The sequence below is a fragment of the Rhagoletis zephyria genome, unplaced genomic scaffold (assembly GCF_001687245.7).
Source record: "Rhagoletis zephyria isolate East Lansing unplaced genomic scaffold, Rhagoletis_zephyria_1.1 Rzeph_scaffold_00551, whole genome shotgun sequence".
In the NCBI taxonomy this organism is placed as follows: domain Eukaryota; kingdom Metazoa; phylum Arthropoda; class Insecta; order Diptera; family Tephritidae; genus Rhagoletis; species Rhagoletis zephyria.
Window position 1 is genome coordinate 49,329 of NW_016157635.1, and position 16,219 is coordinate 65,547.

The 16,219-nt window shown below is 35.0% G+C and overlaps 2 protein-coding genes across 3 annotated transcripts in view; one reads left to right on the forward strand and one right to left on the reverse strand.

The window, feature by feature from the left end:
* Nucleotides 1-3,133, reverse strand: part of crn (pre-mRNA splicing factor crn) — a 27,382-nt gene extending 24,249 nt beyond the window's left edge. Inside the window, exons 1-2 of the mRNA XM_017612487.1 lie at nt 3,001-3,133; nt 1,974-2,946 (exon numbers count right to left, since the gene is read on the reverse strand). Of these exons, the coding sequence (XP_017467976.1) occupies nt 1,974-2,946; nt 3,001-3,036 (1,009 nt within the window). The 5' untranslated portion in view covers nt 3,037-3,133. The remainder of the gene's footprint in view (nt 1-1,973; nt 2,947-3,000) is intronic.
* A 2,213-nt stretch (nt 3,134-5,346) lies between these two features.
* Nucleotides 5,347-16,219, forward strand: part of LOC108360277 (fumarate hydratase, mitochondrial-like) — a 39,470-nt gene continuing 28,597 nt past the window's right edge. The window contains exon 1 of one of the 2 annotated variants that reach the window (XM_017612488.1): nt 5,347-5,609. In XM_017612488.1, the coding sequence (XP_017467977.1) occupies nt 5,508-5,609 (102 nt within the window). In that variant the 5' untranslated portion in view covers nt 5,347-5,507. Of the gene's footprint in view, nt 5,610-7,487; nt 7,574-16,219 lie in introns of those variants that run through there. The other variant, XM_017612490.1, reaches the window with a different exon arrangement.

Below are 16,219 nucleotides of genomic sequence, written 5' to 3' on the forward strand. Positions count from 1 at the left end.
ATAATTTGCCGACCACCGTTTGAGCCTCTGTGGGAGAGAGGAGGCCTCTATATCTTCTAGTAGCGTGGAATGGCAGACGGTGTCAAACGCCTTTGACAAGTCCAACGCTACTAGAATCGTTCTCTCACAGGGACGGTTACGGTTAAGGCCACGAGTTATCTGAGTGTTTATGGCGTTAAGTGCTGTTGTTGTACTGTGCACTTTACGGAAACCATGCTGATGCTTCGCTGGGGTCAAGTGGTTTGTGAAATACGGGAGCAGCAGGGTCCGATTGTCTTCGCTACCGGGGAAAGGAGTGTTATCGGCCGATAATAATCTGCTTTGTTGGCAGGTTTCCCCGGTTTGAGCAGTGGGACCACTCTCTCCACCTTCCAGATGTCTGGGATGATGAGAGTGGCCATTGACAAGTTGAGGACCTCCGTTAGGTACGCTACCCCCGCAGGACCCAAATTTTTCAGCATCAGCATGCATATTCCGTCGGGACCCATGGCTTTGGAGGCTTTCGCCTTCCCGATGGCCAACTGAACTTCACCGCAAGTGAAAGCAAGGGGGGCAAAGGTTGTCGTCGTGCTGCGTCGGATTGGACAGTGACCTCTTGGTTGACCAAAGCTTACTCACACCAGAGGTGAAGTTACAGGTCTTCAGATGCTCTTCCCACTTCTTCCGCTTATGTACGTTTACTAGTTGCCGAATCTCCGCGTTGAGATCCCTGATACGGGGATCTCCGGGATCGGCCTGACGAAGGCTATCACGCTCATCGGCTAGAATAGCCGCTTCGGCAGGGAAGTTGGGACGTGGGTCCATTATACATCCTGCCGGTATGAAACGAGCTGCAGCAGCAGTGACAGCCCTGCGGAACTTACGTTCACCGAGATGGACGTCGGTTGGTGTGGGAAGCGCAGTGAAGGTGTTTTCAGTAAACTCCGCGTAACCTTTCCAGTCAGCTTTAGAGAAGTTGATATAGGTCCACTGTTTAGCGGAGGCAAAGAGAAAGGAGAAAGAACAAATTTGTAGCTTTCGTTTTTTAAGAAAAAATGGTATGTAGTGCTAACTTGACACCATACACCTAGTCGATAGAATTGAGATATTGAAAATTGTAGCTTTCGTTTTTCTGGAAAAAATTGAGTTGACCCTTTTTCGAACAAAATTTAGTATGTAGTGCTAACTTGACACCATGCACCATTGACGACGGAATTGAGATATTGAAAAGGTTACAACTGCATTAATTGTAGTGTTTTTGTTTTAAATTTGTTGTGGAAAGAAAAAATTTGTAGCTCTCGTTTTTTAAGAAAAAATGGTATGTAATGCTAACTTGACACCATACACCTAGATCTCGACGGTGCACGTTGTACCCGGCACAATTCAACAAATAAACTCGTTTACGACTCAAATATCTCTTGCAATGATTTGAAAACAGTCACCCGGTTACGTATTGGCCAAACAATTATAACTCACAGCCACATCCTCAAGGGGGAAAGCCGACCGCTATGTCCGTATTGTAACTTGAACCAACTTTCCGTAATCCACCCCCTTGACGAATGCCAACATTTTACCGACATCAGGAAAAGCATCTTTGGAAACTATACACCTTCGGATTATTTAATAACTATTGAGAGTAAGAACATTGACAGGATTGTAAAGTACTTAGTATTGACAAATCTAAAGAAGTTAATCTGGAGTTAAGTGTTGTTTTAGATTAGGGTCAATTTCTAAGTTAACCAGTTTACTAGGTATACAAAAAGTTGACAAGCGAGCTGAAGGTCTTAGTTACTAGTGCTCCTAGTTATTGTAGTTAGGTGATTTATCACTTAATTTCTGTATAATAAATAAATAAATAAATAAATAAAGGGAACGATATTATAATCCATGTTATGAAAGTAAAAAATTTAAGCTCCTTATTGTACAATGCTCATCTAAAAGTTACACAATTTCCATATGCATTTTTATGCATGCAACACTTATAACAAACTCACCTTCGATGAGACGCAGATAGTCAAACCAGGCATCGTAGTTTTGGGGATTAGCAGCCACCTCCTGCTCATATTGGAATTTTCGCTTGGACACAATAACATCTTCGATACCTGCCCTATCGCCATATTTTTTCTCATGTATTGTGTAAGCTTTATAAAGCTCCTTTGTTCGGTCTTTGGACAGATGATCTAATGCATATTTGTAAATAACGCGTGCTCTATCATGCTCTTTCTGGCCCTCTTCAAATCGCGCAAAAGCAATAAACAGTCGCTCATCGATGTAATCATCTCCAAAGAATTCCACGGCTCGCTCGTAAACCCGTCGAGCTCCGTGTACAAATCCATGCGACTCTTCGAATCGCGCAAACTTAATCCAGTTTTTAACATCAGGGTGAACGTAAACGAAACGTTCATAGATTGCACGCGCCCGATCGATTTCTTTATAGCGAAGTTCAAAATTAACATAGGTTTGCCAAGCTTGTTCCTCAGGTTGCCATTCCATCCAGCGTTCAAACACTTGCCGGGCTCCTGCTACATTGTCCAACATTTCCTCCATATAGGTGTACTTGTACCAAAACTGATTAACGCGCGGCATGATGGTAACAGCGCGATCCCACAAATTTCGTGCATGGTTAACTTGCTTATTCTTCATTTCCATTTCAGCATATTTTAACCAAATGGTAATGTTTCGATGCTCATTATCCAGGGCACGTTCCCATATTGAACGAGCTCGGTGTATTTCCTTTTGTGATTCCTCCCACTGCGCATATTTTATCCAATGGCTAACTACCATGCGATTTTTGCGAAGATTGTCTTCAAATACTTTGCGTTTACGCTGTTGGTAATCAGCTAACTCAGCGGGGTCTGATATCTTTTGTTTGGGAGGTGGCGGAAGAATTTCCAAATCACGTTCTTTGGCTTCTCGAAGCAATTGCTCCGCCGTGATTTGTACCTCGGCAGGCGCTTTGTTTTTTACCTGTTAAGTGAATATTTGCGTAAGACCTTTGCGTTAATAAGAAATCTTACTTACCTTTGCCACTTTGGGCATTTTCTGTGGTCTTTCCATTTTATTTAGGTATTTATTTATTTTCAATTAACGAAATAGTGAAGCGATGGTAAACAAACCAGTGGTTAATTTAACAAATAGTTGAGATGACAACAAACAGCTGTTTACTGATTGCTTACAGGGTTGCAACCATGAACCAACGACTACAGATCACGTAATCCGCCATCGTTGTATTTGTAATCGATTTTCAGAAAAAAGTTTTCGTAGCGTTTTTGATGTTTTTTGGTTCTGTTTACATCGTCTTCTACCTCTTCGTAGTGATATTTTAGCGATTTTATGTGTTTTCTGCAGCGGTTTTAATTAGAAATTTTGATTTATTACAAATTTATGATATAATATGAAGCATGATAAAAACATAGCAAGGTAGAACCGTTCTCTCAATTTGTCGGCCATGATTTTTTTTTGAAGTTTGCCAACATTTTAAAATCATATAAAAGTGAAAATAAAAAATTGAAATTGTTCGAAATTGTTGTTGCTTGAGATTGAAAATGAAAATGTGTGTGTGAGTTTGTGAGTAAATTTAAAAATTAAATTGTTTGGAAACGTCAAGAATTTCAAAAGTGACTCTCAGCGGTTCTACCTTACTATATTTTTATCATGATATGAAGTGCTGTGTGATCGGAACAAGTTTGTGCGTATGTTTGGTTTGCCAAAAGGCGTAAATTTGCGTGAAAAGTGGGTGCACGTTTGTGGCCAGAACGTTGGCATTGAAAAATCGACCCGTGGTAATGATATGCGATTGCAAAACACTTTCAATCATGAAAACCATATTTTATGAACTTTTTTTGCTAATTGTCATCAAGTTTCACTTTGTATATTTTATAATAAATACCAATTTAGTCGCACTCAATCATCGCGCCTTTTTCGTTTTCTTTGTTTGTTTTCATTCTTAGGCAGATGTCAAAAACACTCAGAAATATACTTTTTTCTTGCTTCTTTGATTAGGTGATCTTGTATTTTTGGTTCATGGGTTGCAACGACTAGAATTCTTTAACCCTTCGGACAACAGGGGAGTATAATTATGAACCAAATACCATGGCGCATATTCATAGTCATATTTAGTACTCAACTAAGTCGAAACTATTCTAAGTCACAACTAAAGCCTTTCATAGTCGCCTTACAGCCCTTTCTGTTGCCCTCACAAAAATCACCACACTCACTATTGTGAGGTTTCTGACTATTGTGAGGTTATCCCTATGCTGGCGTAAATTCGAAAGCTCATACGCTCACAATTGTGAGAAAATTTATGATGTACGAATGAGACCCTCACAAGAGAAAAACAGCCGATTTTTATTGAGCAAATGTTTTGTTAATTTTCGTTCGCTATCAGTGTCTGTGTTATTTTTTATTTTTTTAACTAAAAGTATATTCAGTAATGGCAGAGTTATTGCTTGTTTTTTCGGCAGTTTCGGAAGAGTTAGAGCAGACATAGGATTTCATTTCCATACAAACTTTTGCACCAAGTTGTGGATTGCAAACTGTGTGAAGTACTGGAGCTACTCCTGCTTTGTTATTTTTTTTTATTTCGCCTAGAAAATAAATAAACTCAGTAATTATTAAAAAAATAAACAAATTGCAAAAATATTTACTTTTCCTGTTGTTCAGCATCCATTTTTTGTATTTATTTTATTGACGAAACAGCTGTTAGACAAAACTGCCACAATTTCGTTTTTTACATTTTCTTGCAATGTGTATACATTATATACATAGATATATATATCGAATGAAAGGCCCTTCAATCACCTTTCTAACTGTGTCCATATTTAGAAAATCGGTTCAATATGTTGAAAATTCCACGTTTAGCCCCCTCCTATCGCCGCCCCTGTCAATTTGCACCAAAAAAAGAATATGCCGTTAAAATCCGGAGAGGGTGGCGGGGCACGCCCACTTTTTTTTTTCTCTAGCTCAAAGGTCAGTATTCTTGAGGTGTTTTACAAACGCATGTGAACCTTTTAAGGATAGTAAATTTGTGTAAATAAAAGTGATAATCTAGTGTTACAATAAAATGTAGTGATAGTAGGCCGGATATTTTATCAATAAATAACTTAAGTACTATTACCAACAACATTGTGAAAGTGATAATTATAGTTAATATAGTTTATAGTATAGATTAGTATCCCCACCGAGTTTCATAAAAAAATTCAGTATACTTTGAGTATGAATAAATTTTGCAAAGGGCTAGAAAAGGTCTAGGGGCATTTTAAAATGTATGTGGCCAATGTACTAAGACGGCAACACTAACTTAGGGACCAAATTAAAATTACGAATGACAGCAAAATAGAAAAGTCGCAACAAAATGTTAACCATCTTCATTTTGTAGTTGGGTTTCGCTGCGTTTGCCTTGTTTTGCTTTTCGTCAGCTGTTAATTCGATAACACAACAATACATACGCTTATGCAGACAAATTAGTGGATTCCTGCTGCTACTAATTTGGAACTAAATTTAATAAGTTGTGCATATTTTAAACAAAAATGGTGTTTCAAATCGTGCGATGTTCAACAACTTTGGCTCGCAATCTGCAGCGGTTGAGCCGCCGTCATTGGGCGGTTACATCACATGTCACTAGGCGTTTGGTAAGTATTTTTCTTTACCAGCAACAATGCATTCCTCTAAAGTCCTACCACGGGAGAGTGATTATATAATGAAAAAACGTTTCCTTATTTATTGAACAAATATGCATGATAATAAGCGTGAATAAGAAAGCGGAATTTTTAACTTGCGAATTTAACAAAGTGCTGTATGCAGAGGGAATCCTAATGTGAGGTTAGAATCAGTAAGGCTACTGGGATCCTCGGATTTGCTATGTCCTATACATAAACTTGCATTATATTTATGTACATATATTCATATGCATGTGCACTTTTTTGCAGCTTAAACTTACCTAATTAGTATCAATTAAATACTCGTTAATTCGAAGTTCTACTTTTGTAAATTTTATCTTGATTTCATAATTTGCCAGTAGTCTTCAACAAATATACCGGTCTTTATGCCGGCGGATGCGGAGTTTGGTTTGGTTTGGTCAAACAGTATTGTTAATTGCTAATGTGTTGGGGAAACTTTCACGTACATACCCTGTGGGAAATCTCTAGTTCAGAACTGGTGCGCTTCTGGTACATTTAGACCCACTACTAGTTCGTGATAAATCTCTTGCATGCAAACAACTGGCGAATTTAACATGGCGATGTCATAGGAATTGGAAATTGCCCCGCTGCATTGTATAGTTCAGAACCAATCCTAAATTCGACAGATGAAATCTAATTCGCTTTGAACACTGTTTTCTAAAGTCCCGAACCAGTTATAAAATCGACAGACGAATAAGGTAACAAGATGTTTTCAAAGTCTTTTTAGTTTTACCATGGAAGCGATTTTTAATTAAATAATTAAAATTGAAATCAAATTTGTTAGAATAAATGTAAATCAAATTGGGCATTTGAAAACACGTTTACAAATCTTTGGCTGTAGCTAACTTTGCAAAGGTGCTTGCTGTTATTGGTCAGATTCCAGAAGGTCCCAAAATATTAAAATGTTAACACAAATTTGTTTTGTATTACCAAACTATAAAAAAGCATCTGCGAAGTGCAGACTATAAGCGTATTTGAACGAAAAACGCACCAAGCAAAAATCTATTTAAAGTAAACAAGTTCAAAATTCGCCGTTTTAGATAAAGATTTCTAAAAATAAAATTGTTTTTTAAAAGCACCATATCTCGCTGCTTTTGAACTGGTGGCGGTCTAATTGCTATCGGACTGGTTCGGTTTTGGCGATAAAGGTCTAGTACGGAAATATACAGGGTGTCCGGTGGCAGAATTAGGAATTAAAAGCTAAATTAAAAAAGAATTACTAATGATAAAAGTTTATTTCAATAACTATTACAGAGAAGACAAGTGCGGATTTTGTTTTTTAAAAATTATTCCTCTAAAAATGTTCCTCACGAACGATATTTTTTTTAGTGCTGAGATGGTCGCTGGGTTTTTTTCGTAGACTTTACTTTTGAGGTATGCCCACCGAAAAAAATCCATAGGGGTAAGATCGTCGAAGGGGTCGTCGTAGGGGAAAAGGTCGAATATTGTAACGTGGACAAAATCTACGACGAGCTGTTGCACACTAATCATTGACCTTGAAATACGCTTCGATTGCGAACGCATGTTGTTTACCCGTCCACTGAGACATCCCTATTAAATAACCCGCATGAATGACGAAACTGACGCTGTCCCCACCCCGCCGATACGCTCAGCGGTTAGGGAGAAACTGTAAATCTAAAACCCAATTCTGCCACCGGACACCCTTTACATTTGGTTCACCAGTTCGGGGTTTCCCTACAGGGTACATTGCTGATGTACTGGTATATGTACTATGTTCATATGTATATGTATACATTTGTATATGGGGTACATACATTGTACTATGCGAGGTATTTTCAATTTATATGTTGTGCAGTTCATTACAAGTTTTCAATCGGTACTACGAAGTGGCGAAAGCAGCAAGCAGTTGCATTAAATAGTGAAACTTATAAACTTTATTTCCAAAGAAAAAAATGGTGAGCTAATTTAATTAAAAGTTTTATATGTGGCTCATTCCACGGTAATCGATACCGAATGAAACGATAATTAACTTACTAATTTGAGCTTATTATTTCTAGTAAGTAAGAGTTGAAGACTGAAAACCATGATACAAAAATTTGAAGGTGAAACCGCTGAGAGGCAGCGTAACATTTTTGAAGTTTGCCAACATAACAAACATGTTTTAAAATTTTCAATCTCACAAATTTATTCTCACTTTCAGTTTCAAATAAAAGAAAATTTGAATATTTTCATCTATTTTTTTTTTTTTTTGTTTTACTTTTGTTTGGAATTTGAGTTGCTCTGAAAATTTAAATTTTATAAAGTAGTCCCGTGAATTTTGTTATTGCTTTTGGTACAGAAGAATGTCAAAACGAAAGGGAATAGGAGATAACTTCCATGTTGTTGTAGCGGCTACTAAGCCCCGTTCGGGGCGGTTCATCCATCAACGTTATCGTCTATTTCAGCTAGGGGGACGCCCAGGAAGTGTGCTACTTCCAAGGGGGCTGTCCATAGGGACGGGCGTTAGCTGAGTGGGGTTCTCAGGGCATGTGAAGAGGTGCCGGGAGTCATGTGGCGACACTCCACATGCCGGGCATTGGTAATTTTCATCATTTTCTTTTGTTGACATCCTAAAGTTGCGCCGCTTTGTCTTGGATGACATTCTCCTATACTAGTGTAGAGACAAAAATGTCCAATCAGCTGATCAATCAACACCACCTTGTATTGATGCGCCTTGGTTTTACCTTTAAATATTTGTATCATGATTGAAATTATGAGAGCAACTCAAATGCCAAATAAAAATAAAACAAAAAACAAAAACCAAAATGTATTCAACAAAGTGTGATTGATTTTGACATTGCTCTCATAAGAAACAGGCTATAATGTCAAACTGAAATGAATTCTTAACCCATTTGAATTTATTATTTTTTTAAACTGGAATTTGTTTAAAAAAAAGTTACACACAAATTTTTCAAGCAACAAATTTTCTTAATAAACGTGAAAATGTTAAGAGATAAACCGCCGAGGAGAGCAAGTAAGTACATTTAAAGTTGGGTAATAAGTAAATACGTTCGACTTTTCTTAAATATTTAATGTAAGGAAACCATGATGAAACGGAGCAAAACGTTGGAACGGAGCGCTGTATGCAATAAAAGTCAGGACACGAAATTAGTGTGATGTTTTAAACCACCTAGTTGCGAATTAAGACGGCAGCGATGGGAAGAAAGCTGTGGTGTTGTACTACGTGATTCATCTCGCGTTTGTGAAAACCACTTCCAAGGAAAGTGATTTCATTAGTTGTCCGTCCGAATCAAGCCCTTTCAAACGAGCTCGTTTATACCCAGGCGCAGTCCCAATGCCATACGAAATAACTGAAACAAGTGAGGATTTAGAACGCGATCAGGATACATTATTTGTTGATGTCCAAACTCAAACAGGCGACTCTTTAGAATGCACGTTGAGAACAGAAATGTTTCTTCTTACCGAAATAATTAAAGCCATGCAAGCAAGTATGGAAGAGCTTAATTTAAAACTGCTCGAAGTAAAGTGTTTAATAGAAAACTATTTCGCATGATAAAAATTTAATTTCAAAATTGTTAGAGTTAAGCTCACACATAAAATTGGAAACTAATGTAAAATCCTACTTTTATAAGTGTCGAATAATGTTTAGGATAAAAAATTTAAATATAAAAATAAACGCACAAAAGCATAAAACTTGGGCAATTAAAAACAAGAAAATTGCTAAAACTATTTTATAAACAATTTGTTATATTTTATTGACAAAATATATATATTCCAAGTAATGTAAGTAAAACAAAACTATAATCGAAATAAAAGCCTAGGGTATCAGTGCTGACAAGATACATGCAAAACTATTTAAGGGTTAATTCGTATACTTTTTGACATAATAGTACCTTAAAAGAGAGCCGCACTGAATTGTCAATCACACCTTGTTTAATACACCTTGGTTGTGTGGTTCATTAACCAGTTTTCAGTCGGTACTACGAAGTGGCAAAAGCAGCAAGCAGTTGAAACTGGTAAACTTTATGGTGAGCTAATTTAATTATAAATTTTATATGTGGCTCATTCCACGGTAACCGATACCGAATGAAACGATAATTAACTTAACCCTCTCCAAAAACTCTTTGGGGAGCTTGTATGCTGCTACAACAACAACAACAACAACAACATAATTAACTTAATAATTTGGGCGTATTATTTCTAATAAGTAAGAATAAATAAATCTAACTTTCAAGACTGAAAACCAAAATTTCGAAATTTATCTCAAAATCAAATATTTTTTACTTTATGTTGTACCATTTACAAACTCATATGAGAGGCTAAATTTAGTTTTCAAGGTTTTCGTGCAAGTATTAAATATTTTATTATATATTGAAACAAAGCATATTTTAATGTCACGCCCAGGGCCGTATTTAGGGGGGGTTGTTGTAGGTGTTCGCATCTGTTTTGCAATTATTTATCAAAGAAAGACGAAGATTGTGGAAAACAATTTGGAAAGGATGCTGAAATATCTGATCTGAAAACATTGCGTTTCTTGCTGATGAGTGCTTTTCGAAATCAAAGAGCCAACTGTGTCGACCAGCAGCCGGATTCTAACTTTCGTTATAGCTAAAATATGCTAAAATGCGAAAGCTTGCATTTTATCCGCTTTTCGCTAAAAATAGATTAGCCTAAATTTTAGTATCCGCAAGTGGCGCTATGCAACAAAAGCAGCTGTCAAAATGCTTACATTGTTGGTGGTAAATAGCCCATTTTAATGGTGACAAATAGTGAAAATGGAGCAAAAAAAAATAGCAGCCTCAATTTGGATTACATTTCAGCTCCTGTAGCGTAACCATGGCTAAGTTAGAAAGACACTCGCACCGATTAACGATTTAACGTCTAATTTTTGTTGTCATTGAACTTTTGTTATTTTTTAAATAAAAAATATAGTTCATTCTTTAACAAAACCCGTGTAAATCCAAGTTTCCAAATTTGTGTAATATTAAAAATAATTAAAAAATGTTCCTGCAAATTTCGAACTTTTTAAAAAATCTAGAAAATCAATCGAAATTTTTAGCCATTTGAAACTCATACTTTATTCTACTAGAATTCAATGCGCCACAAAACTGCATACTCGGAATTTAATTAAAAAACTCGAAATTTTAATGTAAATTTGTTGAATTCTTTTTTAAATTGCATACATTTTTAAGGCAGTGTCACTCGATTGGTACATTTGTACAGATTTGTACATTTTTATATTGGGCTATTGGTAAAAAAATGCGACAATTTTGATTTTTGTAGTCGAAAGATTGGTACAATACAGCGATGTTCTATTGAAAAATTTTAACAAACTAATTTTCGTGATTGGGATAAAGAAAAATATTTTGGGTGTTCACACAATTGGGTTACGATTTGCGCCAAATTTTGGAAAATATGCAATCGTGTGACACTGTCTTTAACATATCCTTACTTAATCACCCTCATTGCAAGAGTCGTATCGAATGTACATAAGTCGTTTTTCGAGAGTCGAATCGTATCGAAAATTTCACGTCATTGCCTAAAATTTCCACTCGACTAGTGTATTAAAACGGAAAAACTTGGCAGCACTGCGAAGTTTTCGACGATTTTCGTCGTTTACTTATTTCAGCACGACAGTAGGCAATGTCAATGTTGTCGGGTCGTACAATTTAGCCTAATTTACGTCTTGCGCAATGAGGCTGAATATTATAAATCCGAAAGTAAGTTTGCTTGTTTGCTACGCTTTCACGCTTTAACTACTCAACCGATCATCATGAAATTTTGTACCAAAACTTAAAATATAGGATAAATTTAATCTCGATTAGACAAGGGGGCGTGGCACCTCCCATGCAAACGGAATTTTTCATACTGCATTCTCAGGAAATATTTTTGATAGATTTCTGAAACTTGGTATGGAGATATATAAAATCATTATCTACTCATAGATGAGGGCTGCCACATTTAAAAAAATCAAATTCAACTTAAATTAAGGGAGTTATTTATTTGAAAATTCTTTTAAAAAAATGCATGCCAAGGGGCTTAAAAAACTGTAGTTTGAATATATTTTGAAAAGGGTTGCCACCTGTTTGAAAAGTCAAATTTGGATTAATTATACGCAAGCTATCTGAAGAATTAACATATGGTTGTCTAACGAAATATTGTTAACTAGTGAACCCGCATGGCGTTAAGACGCCAAAATTTAGTTTAATATTTTAAACAGATGGCAACACTCTTCACAAACCTTAATAAATATTGCAAATATTTCAAGTAAATTCGTCCATCCCTTTTTGAACGAAGAGAGGTCTCAAATGACGTGGGTTTTTCATTTCCTCAAAATTCGAACCACCGTGCACCGGAAAAGTCAAATTTGGATTAATTATACGCAAGCTATCTGAAGAATTAACATATGGTTGTCTAACGAAATATTGTTAACTAGTGAACCCGCATGGCGTTAAGACGCCAAAATTTAGTTTAATATTTTAAACAGATGGCAACACTCTTCACAAACCTTAATAAATATTGCAAATATTTCAAGTAAATTCGTCCATCCCTTTTTGAACGAAGAGAGGTCTCAAATGACGTGGGTTTTTCATTTCCTCAAAATTCGAACCACCGTGCACCGGAAAAGTCAAATTTGGATTAATTATACGCAAGCTATCTGAAGAATTAACATATGGTTGTCTAACGAAATATTGTTAACTAGTGAACCCGCATGGCGTTAAGACGCCAAAATTTAGTTTAATATTTTAAACAGATGGCAACACTATTCACAAACCTTAATAAATATTGCAAATGTTTCAAGTAAATTCGTCCATCCCTTTTTGAACGAATAAAGGTTTCAAATGGCGTGGGTTTTTCATTTCCTCAAAATTCGAACCACCCTGCACCGCTAAAAACGGTCGTAACTTCAAAAAATAAAACGTTAATACACATTTAGAATGACAGTGCTGATCTGACGACCTTCACATTAAAGATCTGATGACCATAACAAAAAAATTATTTATTTATAAAAATTAACTCAAACTAATTTTTTTGGTATATTATGGGTTTATTCGAAAGAACATATATTCCCATTAGTTATGGAACCCGATATCATCATGTGACTGGCCTCGCAGTAGTTATTTTGACATTTCATATAACTTTGGGATAAGTTAATTAAATTCGACATTGCAAGAAGGTGGCAACCCTCTTGAAAATATTTTCAAATGTCCACCTTCTGAAACCCCTTTCGTTATGCGCCCATATGTTGAAACATATTTCTCCTAATTAATTTTCTTAATTCAAATTGAATTTAATTTTTTAAACAGGTGGCAACCCTCCTAAAGTTAAGTTAAGAAACAAATATTTTCAAAACCCTTTCCACTGATACTTACCAAATAACTTAAGGATGAGCACACCTAAAAGTTAAACATTCTAATAATAGAAAATATTAACAAAAACCCACAAAACCAACAACCACACGATCAAGTGAATTGCAGCGGAATAGCTGCGTTTGATTGTAGTTGGCTTAGCAAGTGAAATAGTGGAAATAAGCAACAAGAATTAATAAGGCGAACTTAGCCCAGTGCGTAGGCAACTGGCTGAGTCAGTGGGATCGTCGGTTCGAATCCTACTGAAAGAAGTCTGATGAGGAAATGTGGTGATTTCCGAAATAGCTATCACTTGTACTATTTTTTCAAATTATTGTTGCTTTTCCACAATAAGTTTTCATTAAAAAACGGCATCGAGTTCAATAAAAATTGTTGAATATAATTGTTATAAGGCCATAAAATAACAAAAAATAAATTTTGATGAAAATTTATTACATTTTCCTTAATTTTATATACAGTTTGAAGCTTTGACTTATCTGGTTTTGTTTGTAGCATGAACCATATTTTTGTACAAAATAACAAAAAATTATAGCTTGCAATACATTATGAATATTTAAAAAAACAAGGGTGCACGCAGATATAATGGAGTGAGCGTATGTATATATTGTATATAGATTTTGTTCTGGAATTGAACAGATTGATTGAGCACCGTGTTATTTTACTTTTTACGTATCGTTACCTTAATTTAAAAAGGCTCTAACTATCACTTTTTTCGAAACTGCGTTATTCACAGATTTCGGTAGTATACAATAGATGTCCAGTGAAAAATGTCCAGCAGCAACTTGTTACTGCTCTCTCAAATTGCATAATATCCCAAAAATTACGCGAACGATAAATTATCAAAAACTTGCTGATCGAAATTTTGTTTACATACAAAAGCATGAAACTGAAAACACGAAAAAAATATAAATTTTAGGTTTGCCTTAAGTTATTTGCTAAGCAAACTTAAGTAAATGAGCATTTGCTTTATTCCGAAACATTTGCTTCAAGTCACAGTATACAGTAATCCAGATAGACCAAACAAAAAANAATAAACTTAAAGAAAGTTTTTTTTAAGTTTTCAATTATAAACATTAAGCTTACAAAACGTTGATTTTTTGTTTATAAAACGCTTGAAAGTAAGCGTAATATAATCGAAAAGGAACATTGGTTATAAGCGTAGAAATATAAACTTGTAATAAATGTTCAAAAGAAAGCTTTTTATAAGCGTAAAAGTGTAAACGTGTGTGTAAAGTAAAGGTTAATAAAAGTTGTTTATAAGTGTATGAATATAAACTTACTAAAAATTTTCAAAAGAAACGTTTTTATAAACATTTTTACAACCCTTTATTTAAAGATATTTCATTAAAAACTCATACATAGATTGTTTAACATCTAGAAACTAAACGAACTGCGAATTTTCGGCGGACTCATCTACAGTCGCGAAAATATAAATAGGGAATAGACATTTTAGCATACAAATTCACGATAACACACAAAAATTAAGCATAAAAAAGTTAATTATTACATCTTGTTGCGTGTTTTCAATTACAAATTTTTGGCAAATTGGAAAAACGACATCGATGCAGCTACATATTCCGCTTCATCGCCGCCATTATCATTGATGAACTTTTCTGAAAAAAATTTAATACATTTTTAATTGAACGTTAAACTAAGAAAGGATAAGGAGAACTCATCATTTGAAGACTCGAATGTTCCACCGATTAGCGCACCGGGTCTTGGATTGGATTTTTTTTTACCGCATCGGTTTTATAATTTTTTTTTTAATAATATACTTTAAAAAACGTAAACACGTCACTTACGATTGAAAAAATGTTATATTTACTACTTCATGTCGTTGCCATTTGCATTTCGTTTATAAGTTTAAGTTATTTATAAACATTCGCTCTCAAAACTTATTAAAGGTTTATTTGAAAAACCTTTTAATAAGCTTAATATTAAAAATGCTTATTTAACGCTTGTTATAGCAAACTTATGGCGTTTTCGTTTCTACAAAAAATGTTGCCTTCTCATCGTGCTCTTCTTAGTGTTTTTGCGTAGAGGGCAAAGAGAAGGTTGCATTTTTCGGTAGAAACAAAATCGGCATTACTTTAAGTTATTTTTAAAAACATTTACTGAAATGCTTGTTGGGATGCTTATTTGACAATTTGTTTGAATGTATTGGTTGTTATTTTTTTCACAGTTGTCGTTTTCGTTAACCCAAATGAAATCCAATTTCAATATTTTTTTATGATGAAAAATATTTTCAAGTCACATAAAATAAAATAACGAGAAAAACAAAATCTCAAGCAAATCACGCGTGGAGTTTAGGTGATTATGACCGGATGCAGTTCCTACATAAGTCATACCGTGTTCCGAACACAACTTTCAGTGAATAATGGTGGGATGACTTTGGATAATTTAGGGAGTAGAACAAGTACTTACTTAAAAGTAGAACTCTCGCATTTTCAAATATACCACTCTTATAGTAGAGACCTTCATAGCTTTAATGAAACATGCACACAAACTTATATCTCCACGTTGGAGCAAATGCAAGAAATTTTTATGTATTTGTCCAGCCGCTTATTCTCATTTGCAAGGAGAAAATACATGAGTTAATGCAAATAAAGATGGTTTATGCAGATAAGCGAGCCCGTTTGTCAACTATATAAAATGCATGCATACATACATATTTATCGAAATATTCAGAATGAGATGAATTGGTTCAGCCGTGACTGTTTGTAAAAAATTTTGATATTTCAACGAAAGTCAGGGCCGAAGTTGACTTTGGTATAATTTAGGTTAGTATTCAATTTTGGCAAAATCTGTCAATAACCACGCCCACCTCCCATGTAGTGATTAACACTATTATTGTATTATAATTTTTTTTTACGAATTTTGCTGATCAAATTTACATGTCAAATATATCAACAAATATTTGTGGGTACATTCCCACCAGTCGTTGCCTATGGGTTAATGACAAAAAAATCCTATACACACAATACCATGATAAAAATATAGTAAGGTAGAACCGCTGAGAGTCACTTTTAAAATTCTTGACGTTTCCAAACAATTTAATTTTTAAATTTACTCACAAACTCACACACACATTTTCATTTTCAATCTCAAGCAACAACAATTTCGAACAATTTCATTTTTTTATTTTCACATTTATATGATTTTAAAATGTTGGCAAACTTCAAAAAAAAATCATGGCCGACAAATTGAGAGAACGGTTATACCTTGCTTTGT